Below are 16,086 nucleotides of genomic sequence, written 5' to 3' on the forward strand. Positions count from 1 at the left end.
ATTTTATTTCAACTCCATTTTAATTCCTTCAATGTACGATGCCTCATCCTACTCCCAGTGTTCCCACTTTCCACTGCTGCTTCCCTCATCGCCTGTCCTTAGGTCAACGCTGCCCATTTAAAGTGAAATGGTTAAGTATTCTAACACAGGTGGCGTTCAATTTTAGACCTGAAGAGTAAATAAGGGTCTGGGTATGTGTGTGTGTCCCACTCATCTGCATCCAACCAATAAACCTGGTCTCTTTTAGGATTCTGAGTTCAGTTTCATATTTTTCTCCCATTCTATTACTTTCTTCCTTTTTTGTTTCCTCCCAAAACCATTTTATTGGGAGTTCATACAGATAGTATATCATCTCATAGTTCAATCACATCAAGCAGTATCAGTGTACAATTGCTACCATAATCAGTTTCAAAACTTTCTCTTCTTTCTTGAACTCCTTGATGTCAGCCTCCCTTTACCCCCTCGCCCCCATGGTACCCCTCGGAAACCCTTATTCTACTTGTTATCTGTATAGGTTCATGGCTTTCATATACCGAAAAACAGAAGAATACATAACAAAAATGCAAGAGGGCTACCCACAATGCTAGACTACATCAGCGATAAACCCCAATATGAAACACCACACACACACACACACACACAGAGAGAGAAAATGTTGAAAACCAGATCAGGCCCAATGTGTATCCCAGGGGAGATACTGACAAGATTTTAACCATTCTGGTCGGGTTTATCATTTTGATCTCCTATGGTCATCTCTCCAATATAGTTTGGTAACTAGCTTATTCCCATTCCTACATTATGGATAGAGGGAAATCACTGGAGGTTTATTCCCTGTGCAGATCTCACAAATATCTTGGGGTTCCCACTGTCATCCATAGCCTTCTGCGAACCAGAATCTCACAATTTAGGCTCTGATACTATTCCCTCCTTTAACTTCGGATTATATGATTTACAGTCCTTGGGACATTGATGTTGGTGTGCTTCCTTCATGTGGGCTTAGTTGACAGCTCACTCGGGTGGCTACTTTTTTGAAAACAATTCTTTAAGAGTCCACACAATACTTTATCTGTATCTATCACTTTCTTTCTTTTTTTCCACTGGTAGAAGTCCTTTCATTTTTTTCTTTTCAAATCAGCAGAGCTTTGAAATTGGGCAACATTATGCTACCATTTACATTTCAGAGGGGACAAAAATGAATACACCTACCCCACTCTACTCTTCAATATAAAAGTAGTTTCTCCAAGTACAATTAAAAATTGCCTCCATCATCTTTTTCTTCAGGGAATTATTAAGCCCCTAAAAATTAAGGGTTTTTAAAAAATAACAGGGGGCTTAAAAAACTCTAAGAAAAATCCCCCAAATCTTTTGATTCCCTTTTTCTATGAACTTTTTGAAGTCCCTTCATATTTCTCAGAGCATCTTATCACTCTTTGCTTTTCTTTGGTATTCAATACCTTGGATTATGATGCCAACTCACATAATAAAGTTGAGTTTTTTTTTACTTTGATAATGCTTCATCTTTTTAGTATAAAATCAGACTGAGTACATTTATAGTTCCTGCCAAGCACTTCATCTTATGAAGTTTTCAAATTTCATTCATTTTTTTTCATGATTCCAAATGCACTAAGAATTCTGGGAAAAGACGTGTGAATGTATACTACATGCCTGTTTTATCTAAAATATTAAGATTAGGGAACATCTGGGAAGTTTACTAAATTGCCAATCGAATTTAAACCCAAATGCAAATATTCACATCATAAATTTTCTATGCATTCTACAGGGATAGTTAATTGATTATATTATTCTGAAAACATATATTCTATATTACATTTGATTTAATCAAGTCCCATAGTTCGCATTTTTTAAGTGTTGTGAATTTAGTGTTTATTTTTGTAATCCAACAACTTGATCCAAAAATGCAGAAAATTTTTCGGGCTGGCCAGGAGGAAAACATTTTAGTGTTGATAAGTCCATTGACTGTAACAGCCCAGGAAGCGTGCTGCAGGAACAGTAGAAGAGATGCCCCTCTTTGTGCAGCTGCTTTTCCTTTCTCCAGAGTCTCCAAACAGCGTCCTGCAGCTGCGTGACTGATGACAAGATCTGCCCTCCAAAGGTCGTCTTATAAGGACTTCTTGTACCTGTACACCTCCAGAGCCAAGGACTCCGTAAGAACACCTCTGGCACCAGGCTTCCTCGCCAATCTGCAGCACCTGCCGGCTGTACCCAAGGTTCTTGAGGATTTCCAGACTGGTGCCGAAACACATGCAATGAGCTCATCAAAGCTGGTGGGTGGTCCCAACTGTAACAAATAAGCACTTCCTGTATCTAGCACTTTCTAATCCCATCCTTTTCAGAGCAGTTGGTAGTGGTAGCTGGATTATCATCTGGTTCTTATGGTCTCAGACACACTTTTTGAAGACCTGTCGCGTATACTTTCAATTAATAACAAAACAAACAAAGCCACACACACAAATGGTATTTGTTTGTAAAAATAAAACTCAAACAAAAGCCCCAGAATACTAAACCCATTGTCCTCAATTCACAGTGATCCAATAGGAGGGGGTAGAACTGCCCCATAGAGCTTCCAAGGCTGTAATCTTTAGTCTGGTTACCACATCTTAGTCCCAAAGAACGCTGGGTGCTGAGTGCTTAACTCTTGTGCCACTAGGGTGCCTTACATTAATGTAAGTGCATCATGGAGTGCATCAGAAGCCCTTGATGGAATCAGAATCCCTTGTGTGTTCCTACACAAATGGGTGCCCCCACCCCAAGTTTCTCATTCAATGGATTTAGGGGAGGGGAGAGATCAATTAGTATTTCTAACAAGGTCCCCAGGGTGGTTGGTGCTCCTTGCCTAGGGACTACCCTTTGGGAACTATTGTCTGCTGAGAATTTGGGCTATGGAATCAGACTGTCATGGTAAAATCTAGCACCTTACAAGAAGTGAGAACTTGGGACTTGGGGACCCAAAAGAAATCTGAAGGAGCAAGATCAGTACTGTAGGGTAAATGGGGTGAGGTCTACCATAGGTGAGCCTTTACTACAGTCAAAGAATGAGCAGGTGGTCGGTGTAATGGAAAAAAAAAATCGTAGGTACAACTCTCCTGTCCTTTTTTGTTTTAAAAAATGAATGCAGATTTCTATTACACTGACACCCCTTCATAATGTTACCACAATTATTTTACTTATTGTAGTAAGGGGAAAAAATCCCCCTTACAAAGTGCAGTTAGCCTAAGCTACTTTATTTATCACATGCAGTCTCTATGGATTTTTTTCCATTGCTCAAAGGCAGGTTGGATGTGAAAGTCACCTAGCGGGGCCAGAGAACAGTCTTCTATGATTTACCTGACTGGTAGTGCTAACACCTAAGCCCTGCCTGGCAGTTAGTCAACAAAAACATCCTGAGGCTGAAAGGACCTATGGTTCTGTTTGCTGGCACATGGTCAACACTTCCCATTGTTAAGCTCAAACCTGAGTTAAGGTAAAACATCTATAGGTGACTCCCCGAAGCATAAATTCCAAAAAAGAACGAATTCACATAAAAATGACTAAGCAGGGCGGGGGGTGTGGGGAGCGCTACCCCTTTGATACCCGGATCTCCTCAGTGTCTTCATGTTACTTCATGTTAGCTACTCATTCCTTCCGTCACACACACTCACCTCACGTTGTTTTTGTTTGTTGTTTTCATGCTCACACGGGAGTGCTTTCCTGGAGACTGGTTCTCTACCTTTTGCTGGATGAGGGAACCACAGTTTCCAAAAACAGGTCGAGTTTTCAGCAGCAAAGGTCCGCCTCATCGCTTTGGGGCCCAAAGGTGCTGTGGGTCTTTCTCCAGAGGGCACCTATACTCAAAAACTAGTCTCTTTTCTTGGGAAGGTGTTTTCCTTCTAATGGTTTTTGTTAGCCCTGGTTGCTTTGAACTGCACACGTTTGCGCGGTGTGAGGGGACGGGTGGAATTGGCCTTCGTCGTGAGACCTTAATTGGGGAGAATAATGACTGACGGTTGCAACGACCATGCTTCGGTCGCTCCTTCCCTCCGTGGGCTCAGGAAGCCCCGCGCACCCCAGGGAGCCCGGCCAGGCCTGGAAAACGGGAGGCTGTGGACAGGCGCCTCTCGGTTACCTGGCAACGTGAGCTTCAGTTTCTCAAAGGGGCGGGACTGAGAGAGGAAGCCGGAAGTGGACGGGAAATCTCGCGAGAGTTGTGTTTGCGCGCGAACTCTCCCGCGCGAGGGTCTGGGTCCCGATCGCCGCTCGTCTCTGTGCTGTTGCTGGCGAGGCGTGGCCATCTCCGTGGGCCCGGTCACCCTCGTCTCTCCGCCATGGAGACCTCCGTGCCCCAGGAGCAGCAGCAACCGGCGCCGACTAAGAGCAGGAATCTGCCCTGGTAGGAGGCCGGCCCCGCGGTGGGAGGCTCGGCCGCGCTGGGTGCAGGGTGGCGGTGGCGAATGTCCGGGCCCCCGGCCGAGCTCGCTTCGCTGCCCCCCGACCGCGGCCAGCGGGAGATGGAGGTTTACCTGCCTACCGCTTCCCCACCTCCCCCGTCCTGTTTAGGATCGTGCCCCTTTGCAAGTCTCAAGCGCTCCACTCCACTCCTAGCCCCATATTCCATTTCTCGCTAAGAAAGCGGTTGTCACACCTTGGTGATGGAAACGGGATTCGTTCCCACCTCTTTTGACACCTGCGTTAGACCTCCCTGCCAGAATCTCTTCTTGATCGATTCTTACTTTGGAATTCCTTAACTATGTGCGCACATACATAATAAAGAGAGAAGACGGCAACATTCCCTAATTCGCATCTTTTAAGAGGCTTGGTGTGCGATAGACGGCATGCTTACTAGATATTCGGGGTGCATGAACTCATTTCTATTTCACAGGTGTGGAAACAACCGGCCTTTAAAACAAAAACTGCCACTGAGTGGATGCCAACTCATAGTGACCCTATAGGCAGGGTAGAACTGCCCTGTACACCTTGTGGTTAGCAGCCCAATTTAAGCCACCAGGATCTTAGGAAGGTTAAATTAATTACCTGAAAGTAGGCTTAATGATCAAACCATCCTACTCCCAGAATGTCAAGCATCGAAAAGTCTGGTTGGGTCTGACTCGATTGGAAAAACTCCAGATTGTTCTTGTCTAAGAACTGGATCCGTTTTTAAAGAAAATGATAATAAGAAGCACATATCATACCACTGATTTTTGTAACCAGTTAAACAAGTATAATTCATCACCCCAAATCTATGAAGACCTCCCAGACCTGTTTAGCAGTGCACCTCTTCCCTCCACGGAGACAAATCTCTGTGTATGGCCTGGCCTATTCTGGACACTTAATAAAGATGACTTGTAATGTCTTGTTGTTTATATCTGCCTCATCTTACTTAGCATAGTATTTTCAAGGTTCATCTGAGCCCTGGCATGTATCAGAATTACCTCATGCCTTTTGTTTGTTTTTCCTCATGCCTTTCCATGGCTGAGTAAGATTCTATTATTTCTGTGTGTCTGTTCACCTTGGGTACATTTAATTTTGCTTCCTTCTAACTAGAGTAGGGTTCTGTGGACTTGGAGACTATGGGCAGGCAGCTGCAGAGATGGGATGAGGCCAGGCTTTTTAAACCTTAGCCCTAGTGATATTTGGGGCCAGCTACTTTGTATGTTGGGGGGTAGCCACTCTCCTGTACATTGTAGTCTATTTAAGAGCATACTGACCTTTCCCCCCACCCTCCCCAGTTGTGACAACCAAACCTGCCCCCCACCCCCAGGAGATAAAATCACCTTGGCCGACAACCTGTCTGTATTAAAAAGAAATCAGAAAAAAAAAGAAATAGGCTTGTGTTTCTCTTCTTTTCAGGAGGATTTGAAAGGATTCTGTTGCCTCTGACAAACTGTTCTCGTGTTGGTATATTCCATTGTTTTTTCAGGGTTGAGAAATACCGGCCCCAGACACTAGGTGATCTTATATCTCACCAGGACATCCTGAGTACCAGTAAGTGTCCCCCATCAGTTGCTGTTGTTCTAGTTGAAGGACCTGGGTGAGTTCCTGGGTGATGTTATCGCCGCTGATAACTTTCAAGAATCTGAATGTGGTCTTGAGCGTTGAAATCCTTCAGGTTTTTCTTTCCTGCACCTGGGTTGGAGCGCGGCACTAGGCTGAGGTGGACAGTGGCGACTACAGGAAACTGAGGGTGTCTATTTCTTCCTCATCCTCAGTTCAGAAATTTATCAGTGAGGACCGCCTGCCGCACCTGCTTCTGTACGGTCCTCCCGGGACGGGAAAGACATCTACCATCCTAGCTTGTGCCAAGCAGCTCTACAAAGATAAAGAATTTGGGTCCATGGTCTTGGAGGTAAACACAACTAGTCTTCGTCTACAATAGCTGGTAACTAATTGTAAAGGTATGTTTCTCCAGTGGGCGCTGGAAAAGCAACCTGTGTGGGATCAGATTCTGTAATTTGCCCTTTTCTGCAGTGGCCGTTTTGGTCTGGATTAGCATCAGCCACTGGAGGCCAAGGGGAGCTAGCCCACTTTCACCCCAGTTCATGTCTGGTCGCTCGGGGCAGACTGGATCCTATATATTCCTCCACATTCTTTCCCTGGAAGTACTGATCACAAGATTCCTCTCCCTCTGGCTCCTTCCTGGTTGGGATTAGCTAAAGAGCCTAATGGGGCCCTGGCAGAAGGAGGCATCTCTCTGTCTCTCTTTTTCTCTCTCAGCCTCAAAGGCTGGCAATGTCCTTAACTGTAGTGGTTTCCCCCTGCCCCGCAAGCATCTTTCAAGATATCCCATTTAATTCTGTCCAAGTAACTGGATTTGAGCATGCCATCTGCTTACTGCGGAGACTCTGATAGATGACAAAAATATACACATTGTTATCTGTTGCAAGAAAAAAAGGCTAAACTTAATTTTTAGCTATGGGTTTTAGAACCTGGCTGCCGCCAATATTCTCACTTCTTTGTGCTAGCAATCTGGTAACCTCTGGGCTGGGCTAGATTGTGGTAGCTAAAATTCGCACCATTCTGCTCATGCCAGAGGTGCCTGCGGTGTGACCAGGCCAATTAATGACTCCTCCAGTTTATGGCTGAGTGAGCATTCTCAAAGGTCTTTTCACCATGGAATGGACAGTCAGTGAGTTTGAATACAACTGGTTTCTTATGAGAGTGTATGTGTGTGTGTGCGTGCGCACTTAAAAATGATGAGCTGTCATCAGACCCAGAGGCCTAGCTGGCTGAACTGGATGGAATAAAAGATAAGTTTAAACCCAGAATTCATTGACTGCATCCCAGCATACATTTTGATGCTGGCTTCTCTCTTTCTGCATTTAGCTGAATGCTTCAGATGACCGAGGAATAGATATTGTTCGGGGACCAGTCCTGAGCTTTGCTAGTACAAGGACAATATTTAAGTAAGTATCATGCGGATCGTTCTCTCTAGACATGTTGTTGGTGTTACTGCTATATCTATTAGCGGGGAGCTGTCAAAAGCTTGTGGGGAAGTGCCACCATCTGTCATTGTAACTTTCTTTTCTAGCTGGGAAACCTGAGCATAGTTCAGATGATAAAAAATGTACTGCAGCTGTCAGGTACCTGGGAGGTGCCTGCCACTCATATGGACCCAATAGACAACAGAAGGAAACACTGGCCGCTGCCCCATCCTCGCAGTGAGGTTTGAGCCCATCGTTGCAGCCACCAGGCCAGTCCATCTCCTTGAGGGTTCTTCCTCTTTTTGGTTTACCCTTGACCGTTCCCAGCAGGATGGTCTGATCAGTAACTAACTAATCCTCACTGCAGGTCTCCTCCGTGGTCAGCAGTACTGCCCATCCAGGTCCTGACACTGGAAGGCTCCCTTGCCCTGAGCTTTCAAAACGGCAGTCCACCCTCACCCGAGTCCTTCCACCTTTCTCCACCCCCATGAAACCACCCCCACAGTCAGACAATTTCCCTCATTTGGATTCTAGGAGAGAGTAGATCCTCTCAACCTATTTTTCTATGTAGAAGCCAAAACTTTTTTTTTTTTTTTAACCATCTACTCTTGGGGATCCTGTATAAGGTTGCTATGAATCAAAATCAACTCTGGGAGTGGGTTTTTTTTGAGTAGGTACCTTGAGTAGATCAGTGATTTACCTGCCTTTCCCATCCCGATCGGATTGGGGATGAAAACCTGTTCTTGACCTTTTGTCACAGTGGCCTCACAGGCGAGCTGCCTTGCTGTGAGGGACTTCCCTCAGAACAGTGCCCTCCGGGGTCTTGAGAGATTGAGATCCGTGACCTGATGGAGCGTATGTTGTGTGTCCTTTCCTTGACCAGTGCGTCCAGGTTAAAAATGACTGTCAGAAGTAGCGGTGAGAATGAACACGATGTGTGGGGATTCGGTAGGAAATGCTGTGATACCAGTAGGAGAGGAGATCAATGAACCTAGACTAGCAGTCCCTCCCCCAGGAAAGAAAGACGGAAAAGCACACTGTCATTGAGTCGATTCCCACGCACGGCCACCCTACACGGGATTTCCAAGGTTACACGTCTTTACAGGAGCAGGACGGCCTCATCGGTCCCCAAGGAGTGGCTGGTGGGTTTGAACTGCTGACCATGGGGTTAGCAGCCCAACGCTTACTCAACACCACCCCCAGGACCCCTTAGCACAGTTCCTTAAGGAGCCTAACTTCCAGTCTTAGTTAACCAAAGACTGCTTATGTCCTAAGACTGGCTGAGCTTGTGTCAAATGAAACAAGCATGAATTGAGATGGGGGAGCTCAGTAGGATGGTGGTCAAGAAAGCACATTTAAGCACCAGTGAAAGTAGAGGGGTGGAGTGGTTAGAGAAGACGGAAGAAAGGATCAGGAGTCAGAAGATACAGTGTAACAGGTATGCAGACAGGACCTCATTTCCCAAGAAGGGTCGAGGGCTTCATGGGATAGGTAGTTCCTTTCTGTCTGAGGACATGTCTCCTCTGACCAGAGTTCTCAAAGAGAGGGCTGGCTAGCACATGGGGAGCTAGAAGTTGCTAGATGGCAGAGGTCTTTAGATGGTGCCCTTTGTTCCCATAGGAAAGGCTTTAAACTGGTGATCTTGGATGAAGCGGACGCCATGACTCAAGATGCCCAGAATGCCCTGAGGAGAGGTACAATCAGCGTCAAAGGAGGCGGGCGGGGCTTGCCTTTAGTTTTTACCAGTCTGATCTTCTGGTTCATGGATCCCATCTTAGGATCTCTCTCTCTCTGTGTCGGGGCCTCCTCCCCTCTTCTGTTCAGCAGCAGAACATGAGCCCTGGTGGGCCATCGTCAGTCGGACTCGTTTCAAAAGTTGAGAAATCGTATGGCTTGGAAGCGATGGACAGTCTTTCATCTCTACATTGCTGGATAGACCTTTCTGCCCTTTTGAGTGCTGAGATACAACATAAAACTCAAACTCACTGCCGCCGAGTGGGTGCCGACGCAGAGAGACCCCTGTGGGACAGGGCAGACTGTCCCTATGAATTTCCAATCCTATAACTCTTTGTGGGAGTGGAGAGTCCTGTCTGTCTCCCAAGGAGCGACTGGTGGTTTCAAACTGCTGACCTTTCAGTTAGCACCAACTCTAACCACTGTGCCACCAGCGCTCCGAGATACATACGACTAGAAGTTTGGCACATTCCAAATGCTGACATTTGCCCACAGGACAGTTGGACAGGGAAGGGACAGTGTACTTTGTATGTGTCTCAACCCTTTGGGGAACTACTGCTGCAGAATTCGCTTCAAGGACAGTGGTGGTGGTGGTGGTGGTGGTGGGTGCCAAGTTTGTTGCAACTCATCAAAACTGTGGGTACATTACAGCAAGACCGTGCTTGGTCCTTCCCGTGCCATCCTCCTGATTATAACTGTGTGTGAACAGATTGTTGCAACCACCTTGTGAATCCTTCTCCATTAAGAATCGTTCTCTTTTTCACGGACTCTACCAAAACCGAGGTCCTCCAAGAACCGGTCCCTCCCGAGAGCATGTGCAGAGTACCCGAGATGAAGTGTTACCATCCTCCCCTGTAGTTCTCCCAAGATACTGGTTCACTTTTCTGGGAATTCCTGGGCTTCCCTATCCTCCAGCTTTCACATGCATCCGAGGCGATTCAAAATCCCACACCGTGGGTCAGGCCCACCTTAGTCCACAAAATGACATCTTTGCTTTTTTAAATACTTCAGAAGAAGTCTTTTGTAGCAGATGCGCCCAGGGCAGCACATCATTTGGTTTCCTGGCCGCTGCCCGGTTGCTGATTATGGATCTAAGGAAGAGAGCATTCTTGACCACGTCCATCTTCTCCCCACTGAGCATGCTCTTACTTAGCATTGCACTTGTGTGGGCTTGGGTGTCATCCAGACAGAAGGTTGTGGTCTTCGATCCTCATCGGCAAGTGCTTGCTTCAAGTCCTCTCTGCTTTCAGTCAGCAAGGACTTGGGCCACTGGGGAGCCTGGGCCTCGAGAAGAACCTTCTCTCAGCATGTGTGTAAGAGGAGGAGGCAGGCATCGGTAGCCCTTGTCTAGCCATCTCAGGTGGGCCAAGTGCCCGTCTGGGCTCCTCGCAGGGCAGAAAGCCGAGTCCCTGCAGAGGGAAACGGTGTTCTACGTGTCTCTGAATCCAGGTCATTGCTCTCTCAGGAGTGCTCTGAGGCTTCCAGAGGATGCCCACTGTAGAGTCGAGTCTGCAGAAAGCCATCTCCCCCCCTGCACGGCAGAAGGCAGCTAGCTAGCTACAGATGATGACTGCACAAGGTGGAAGAATCTGCACAATGCGCTGAGACCTGAGGTGACTTTGTTTCCCCTTTCCAGTGATTGAGAAGTTCACGGAAAACACCCGATTCTGCCTCATCTGCAACTATCTGTCCAAGATCATCCCTGCCCTGCAGTCGCGGTGTACCAGGTTCCGGTTTGGCCCCCTGACTCCTGAACTGATGGTCCCCCGCCTGGAACATGTTGTGAGGGAAGAGAGGTGAGTATGCAGCCAGGCGGGAAAGGGGAGGACTTTCGGGGGTGGTGTCCATGGGCCAGGGATGACCGATGTGCCCCCTTGAAATGAGGTGAGTGCAGAGCACTGGCGGGACCTCTGTGGCTCCCGGCCTTCTTCATCATCAGCAGCTTCTGGCTGTTCTTGAGTCCAAGCTCCTCTCCTGGAAGCCGCCCCAGTTGCCTCCTCCTCTCCTTGTGGTGCTGGAAACCGCATGCTGCCGAGTCTCTTCTGTTAACACGTCTCTTGCTTTCTTGACGGGCAGGGAAGGTTCCGGGGCACTGCATTCGCTGTGACCAGATGCCCAGCCAGTAGCCGCCCCGAGCCACTGCCTGTTTGGAAGGCAGGCCTTCAGCCCTGCGATCGAGTGCCTTGCTGGAAGGAAAACTCAGTGCACTTCCTCAACACTGAGAGCTCAGTCCTACAGAAGCATCTTCCTAGATTTTGAGGGGGCTGGGAGTGCTTAAGAGCCCTGGTGGCACCATGGTTAAAGCGCTCGGCTGCTAACCAAAAGGCCAGCCATTCAAGGCCACCAGCCGCTGCACAGGAGAAAGAAGTGGCCGTCTGTCTGCAAAGAGGATGGCGTTGGGAACCCACGGGGCAGTTCTGCGCCTTCCCACAGGGTCACCGTGAATAGGGGTGGGCTCGGCCATCCCTAGACTCCTAAAGGTCAAGAGCATGTTGCTAATTCCAGTCTCTGATCATTCCGGGTCACCTTGAACCCTGGCAAGTGCCTGTCTTCTCCCGGGCCTCTGAACCCCCCCCTTCCTTTCAGAGTTGACATAAGCGAAGATGGGATGAAGGCACTCGTGACACTGTCCAGTGGAGATATGAGAAGGGCGCTGAACATCTTGCAGGTACAGCCTCTGGCTTGCAGCAGCCCTCAAACCGTTAACCGTTTTTTCTGGAAAGATGGGAGAAAGTAACAACACAACCTGGGACCTGGGACCTGGCACATGCCAGTGACACGCCCAGTCTGCCTGTAGTAGTTGTGTCAGGACAGTTGGTTATGAACCAGCGAGCAATAGCGATGGGTTCTGGGTTCTGAGCCGCCACCTGCCACCCCATAGCACTTGTCTCTGCCGAGTCCCCTCCCGCCTTGGTCCGACTGGTGCCCGTATCCTATTGCTGCCTCAGCTGTTGTGGTGAAAGCCACCATGATCCATCCTTCTGCACAGAGCACCAACATGGCCTTTGGGAAGGTCACAGAGGAGACGGTGTACACCTGCACAGGACACCCGCTCAAGTCGGACATCTCTAACATCCTGGACTGGATGTTGAATGAAGACTTCACCACAGCCTACAGGAGTATCCTCTGTGACCACTGTGCGGAGGGCCTGGGCCCCACGCAAGGCCCCTTCGGCCAGCACTTACCCTTTGCTGGTGAAAGGTTGGTCAGATGTGACTCTGGTCAGCTTGCCATGGGAGGTGGTCTGGGGACTTGTCCGAAGCACCCTCAGGTTCTTCCCAAAGGGCTCTGACCTGGGTGGGCCGGAGGCAGCTTCTCTGACGCCCTTTGTGCAGCTAGGCAGCCCCACTGCAGGAGGGAAGCTGGCGGCTGGTCTATACCGGCAGGAGCGAGGCTGCTTCTCTCTGAGGGGCTTGCTGAACGAGGAAAACGGGAGAAGGGGGCCTGGTATGAAGGCACATTGTCTTCACTGTGGATGCAGCCTTCCCTGCAGTGTTTGTTGTGGAACTTGCTCCCTTTGCCTTAACTGCACCGCTCCAGATATCATGGCGCTGAAAACGCTGAAGGGGCTGGCGCTACAGGACATCCTGACTGAGATACACCTGTTTGTGCATAGAGGTAACTCCCTAGGTCCCCCTCGTTGGGAAGCTGGGGTGCAGGTGGCAAGCTCGAGAGCACGGGGTGTGGGGCTGGCTGGGCCTAGAATGGGGACATAGGCTTCCTTCTTGAAGCCACGAATCTCGGGTGCAAAAGGATCTTTCTGATCACCCGTTTTCTGCAGTCTGGCCTGGCTCCTGTCGAGAACTCTGCTCCAGAGCCACTCCAGAAATTGAGGACCTGCTGGCAAGAACGTGCAGAGAAGCTCCTGGGGTTATACTTTCTTCCCCCAAACCGCCTATTTCGTTCCAAGTTCTAAGACTGCTCTCCCTCAAAGGAATGGGGGAGCAGGAAGAAGGTCTTTGGGAATCAAATCTGTCACTTGCTCCTACAGCCTCCACCGAGGCGGATTCAGCCAGGGGAGCACACAAGATGTCCTGGGCAGTGCAGTCAGCCTCCTGGGGTGGGGGTGGGGGGGTCCTGGCCCGGGGTATTTTTCCCAGCTCCCCAGGCGACCACTGTGCAGCCTTTTGGAGCCTTTCCCTACACAGCCGTCACCCCGGTGACTCCACTAGGCTGCTCCGTCCCCCATGTCCGCTGGCGGTTCCCACCTGCCTGGGTGTTCCCCTCTGCCCACAGATACGGGTGGCTCGAGCTGTGGAAGCTGAGCGTGAAATGACTTTACAGAGTGCTTTTAAAACGGACGGCTGAGTGAGAGCTTGGCTTTTAAGCCACGGGCCCCTGGCTGTCCCATTTTCAGAGCAGCGCCCATGATTAGCCGTGTGCGTACGAGCGCTTTGGAAAGGGCACTACAGCGTGGGGCAGACAGCGCGAGCGCCTGCCAAGAGCAGCTGTGTTCACTGGCTGGCGCCTCAACCCCACTTCCTGCTGGGACTTTGTTGGAGCAGTGGCACCTCACCGTTGGTTCTGTCTCCCCTCAGTTGACTTCCCATCTTCGGTTCGAGTACAGTTACTGACCAAGATGGCAGACATCGAGTAAGTAATTGGATTACCCCGTTTCTACTCCTATTCCTCTTTTTTCCTGTCATGGGTTCTTGTTGCTGCTTGTTTGGCGGTTCAAACCCACTGGCTGCTCTGCAGGAAGATGAGGCCCTCTGCTCCTATAAAGACTTACCGCCCTGGAAAGTCTATGCAGGGCTGCTCTGGGAGGGAGTGGGCTTGGTGTTCGGGGGCTGTTTGCTTGGTCCCAGGCCTTCAAACCTCGGGTCACCTGACTTGGTGGTGGCATTGGAGGAAATGAAGCAGCTGCTCTGATGAAGCACACACAAGGACAGGTTCCGCGGGCGGGGACCTGCACACAGACCCCTGCTGAGCTGGCACAGCCTCGGGCTGGTGGGGAGGCCTATTTCAGTCAGACTGTCAGTGTTGTGCATCTAGGTCACTTGGGGCTGCCCAGCCTAGCTGTCCAGCTGTTATGGAGGCATTTTGGCATACTAAAGCATAAGGGGGGAGAGAGAAGGGGAGTCAACATAAACCCAATTTTCCACTTTGCCTAGTTTGGTAAACACTGTGATTAGCCCCCAGTGGAGCTGGCAGCTATCACTGAATCAACAAAGCGTCTTGGTCAGAATAGCTGTCAACACAGGCACGCTCATTTGCTGGCCCTCAGCTTTTACATCGGCACATTAGGTCCCTCCTGTTCACCACGCTGTGAATGTCACCGCTCTCAGCGGCCAGGTGTGCCAAAGGGTGGCTCAGCGAGTTGCCAGGTCCCACCTTGGTGGAACCACAGGTGCCAACTGAAAAGCCCGGTAAAGTATGTCAGCGAGAAGAAAAGAGACCGTGGTTAGAATTCTTGTTGCATTTGGTGGGTGGAGAAACCCTCCTTCAGCCCAAGAAGTTCTGTCTGTCTGCCTTCAGGGGAGCAGAGTGGTGCTCAGACACGGCTCTTGGTCACCACACCTTCTTCCAGAGCAGGTGTATATTTCACAGCAGGGAAGAAAACGTAGGCCCGACACAGCAGATTCTCTCCAAGATAAATGTGTGTCACTTCCCACCCCCCAAACAGATTTCCTGCCTGCGATTCCTCTTCTCTTGTCCAAAGTCAGGGAGGGGTGGCCATCTTCAGTCTCACCTGGCTGCCTTTCTTTCAGGTACAGACTCTCTCTCGGCACCAATGAGAAGATCCAGCTGAGCTCCCTCATCGCTGCTTTTCAAGTCACCAGGGACCTGATTGTCTCCCAGGCCTAGCTGCCAGGGCCTGTTGGCTCCAGTTCCCACGGGCCAGCAGTGAACAGACCACAGGGGTCAGTTCCAGGACAGGCTGCTGCCCTGGGCAGGTGTGACAATGCTAGCCATCCCCAGCCTTGGAAAACTGCATCCCAGGCTTGGGTGAGCCTGCTGTTGAAAAGTACAGCCTGTGGGGGACAGGTCGGAGCAGGGATGTGCAAGCGTTTTTCATGCATGTCATCTTCCTGCCCTTCAAGGTTGGAGAAACAAACACTTGACGGCCTAAAGCTTGTGCCCAGTAATTTCTTCGGCGCTGACGGGGGAAGTAAGCCATCAACCTCGTTGAGATGCGCAGCACACAGCTTTCAAACACAACATGGTCCACACGGTTTCCAACTCTAGTAACAGAGTTACCCTCCATCACTGAGTCCCCATCTATAATGTTAGTCCTGTGTCTGTATGACGTACGTAGATGTGAATGGGTTTCTGGCCAAGACTATTCTTTATAAAATAGACTCCGTTCTCCTTTCTTAAAAAATCTTTCCTCTCACAGGAGAATTGCTGGTAGCTGTGGTGTGGGACTGGAGGGCATAAACAGACATTGATGTTAAATATGACAGCTGTCCTTTAAGCTGTGCTGTTAGGGACCTGTGGTTGCACAAGACTGTCTTGTTTACCTCGAGAGCCTGAAAGATTAAGGCCGATTCTCCACCTGCAACTGCTGAAAGGATTGAAATTTCTGTTTGAGTTTAGCGGCTTATTTTACAGCAACTCTGCATTTATATTCCCACTCATTACTTAATTAAAAAAAAAACCAACACTGGCTGTGTGAAGCGACTCTTTCCTTACCCACTAAGGAAGACACCAACTTCCTTAACTTGTAGTGACACCAAAGCCTTTTCTATCTCTGCGACCATGGACCACATTTCCCCAGGAGGCTATGGTGGCATAGCCGGATACACAAGGTCAGCAGTTGGAACCCACCAGCCGTTCCACAGATGAAAAGTGAGGTTTTCTGTTCCCACAAAGATTGACAGCCTCAGAAACCCACAGGGCGGCTCTACTCTGTCCTCCAAGGTCTGAGCATCAGATTAATCTGGAAAGGGAGACGTCTATTAGTCCCATCACACGTAGTACGTTTGCTCCTCCA

At 49.2% G+C, this 16,086-nt stretch overlaps 1 protein-coding gene and 1 pseudogene across 1 annotated transcript; one reads left to right on the forward strand and one right to left on the reverse strand.

Moving 5' to 3' along the window:
• Positions 1–1,872: 1,872 nt before the first annotated feature.
• On the reverse strand, positions 1,873–2,519 carry LOC101650250 (annotated as a pseudogene).
• Positions 2,520–4,266: 1,747 nt separating this feature from the next.
• Positions 4,267–15,756, forward strand: RFC5 (replication factor C subunit 5). The gene is made up of 11 exons (XM_004709555.3): positions 4,267–4,387; positions 5,915–5,979; positions 6,204–6,340; positions 7,318–7,397; positions 9,036–9,109; positions 10,786–10,945; positions 11,736–11,817; positions 12,139–12,268; positions 12,690–12,767; positions 13,688–13,742; positions 14,861–15,756. Exons 1-11 carry the CDS (start codon positions 4,323–4,325, stop codon positions 14,955–14,957), a joined length of 1,023 nt encoding a protein of 340 aa, XP_004709612.1. The 5' UTR covers positions 4,267–4,322; the 3' UTR covers positions 14,958–15,756.
• Positions 15,757–16,086: the final 330 nt, after the last annotated feature.

The sequence above is a fragment of the Echinops telfairi genome, unplaced genomic scaffold, assembly GCF_000313985.2.
Source record: "Echinops telfairi isolate 266 unplaced genomic scaffold, ASM31398v2 ScPeMD7_7412;HRSCAF=8450, whole genome shotgun sequence".
NCBI lineage: Eukaryota > Metazoa > Chordata > Mammalia > Afrosoricida > Tenrecidae > Echinops > Echinops telfairi.

Excerpts from the sequence above, each read along its gene's own strand:
- RFC5 (XM_004709555.3), top strand. The coding sequence starts at position 4,323 with ATGGAGACCTCCGTGCCCCAGGAGCAGCAGCAACCGGCGCCGACTAAG. Across the intron at positions 4,388-5,914 it reads AAGAGCAGGAATCTGCCCTG|GGTTGAGAAATACCGGCCCC; the intron begins GTAGGAGGCCGG and ends TTGTTTTTTCAG. Across the intron at positions 11,818-12,138 it reads GGGCGCTGAACATCTTGCAG|AGCACCAACATGGCCTTTGG; the intron begins GTACAGCCTCTG and ends CCTTCTGCACAG.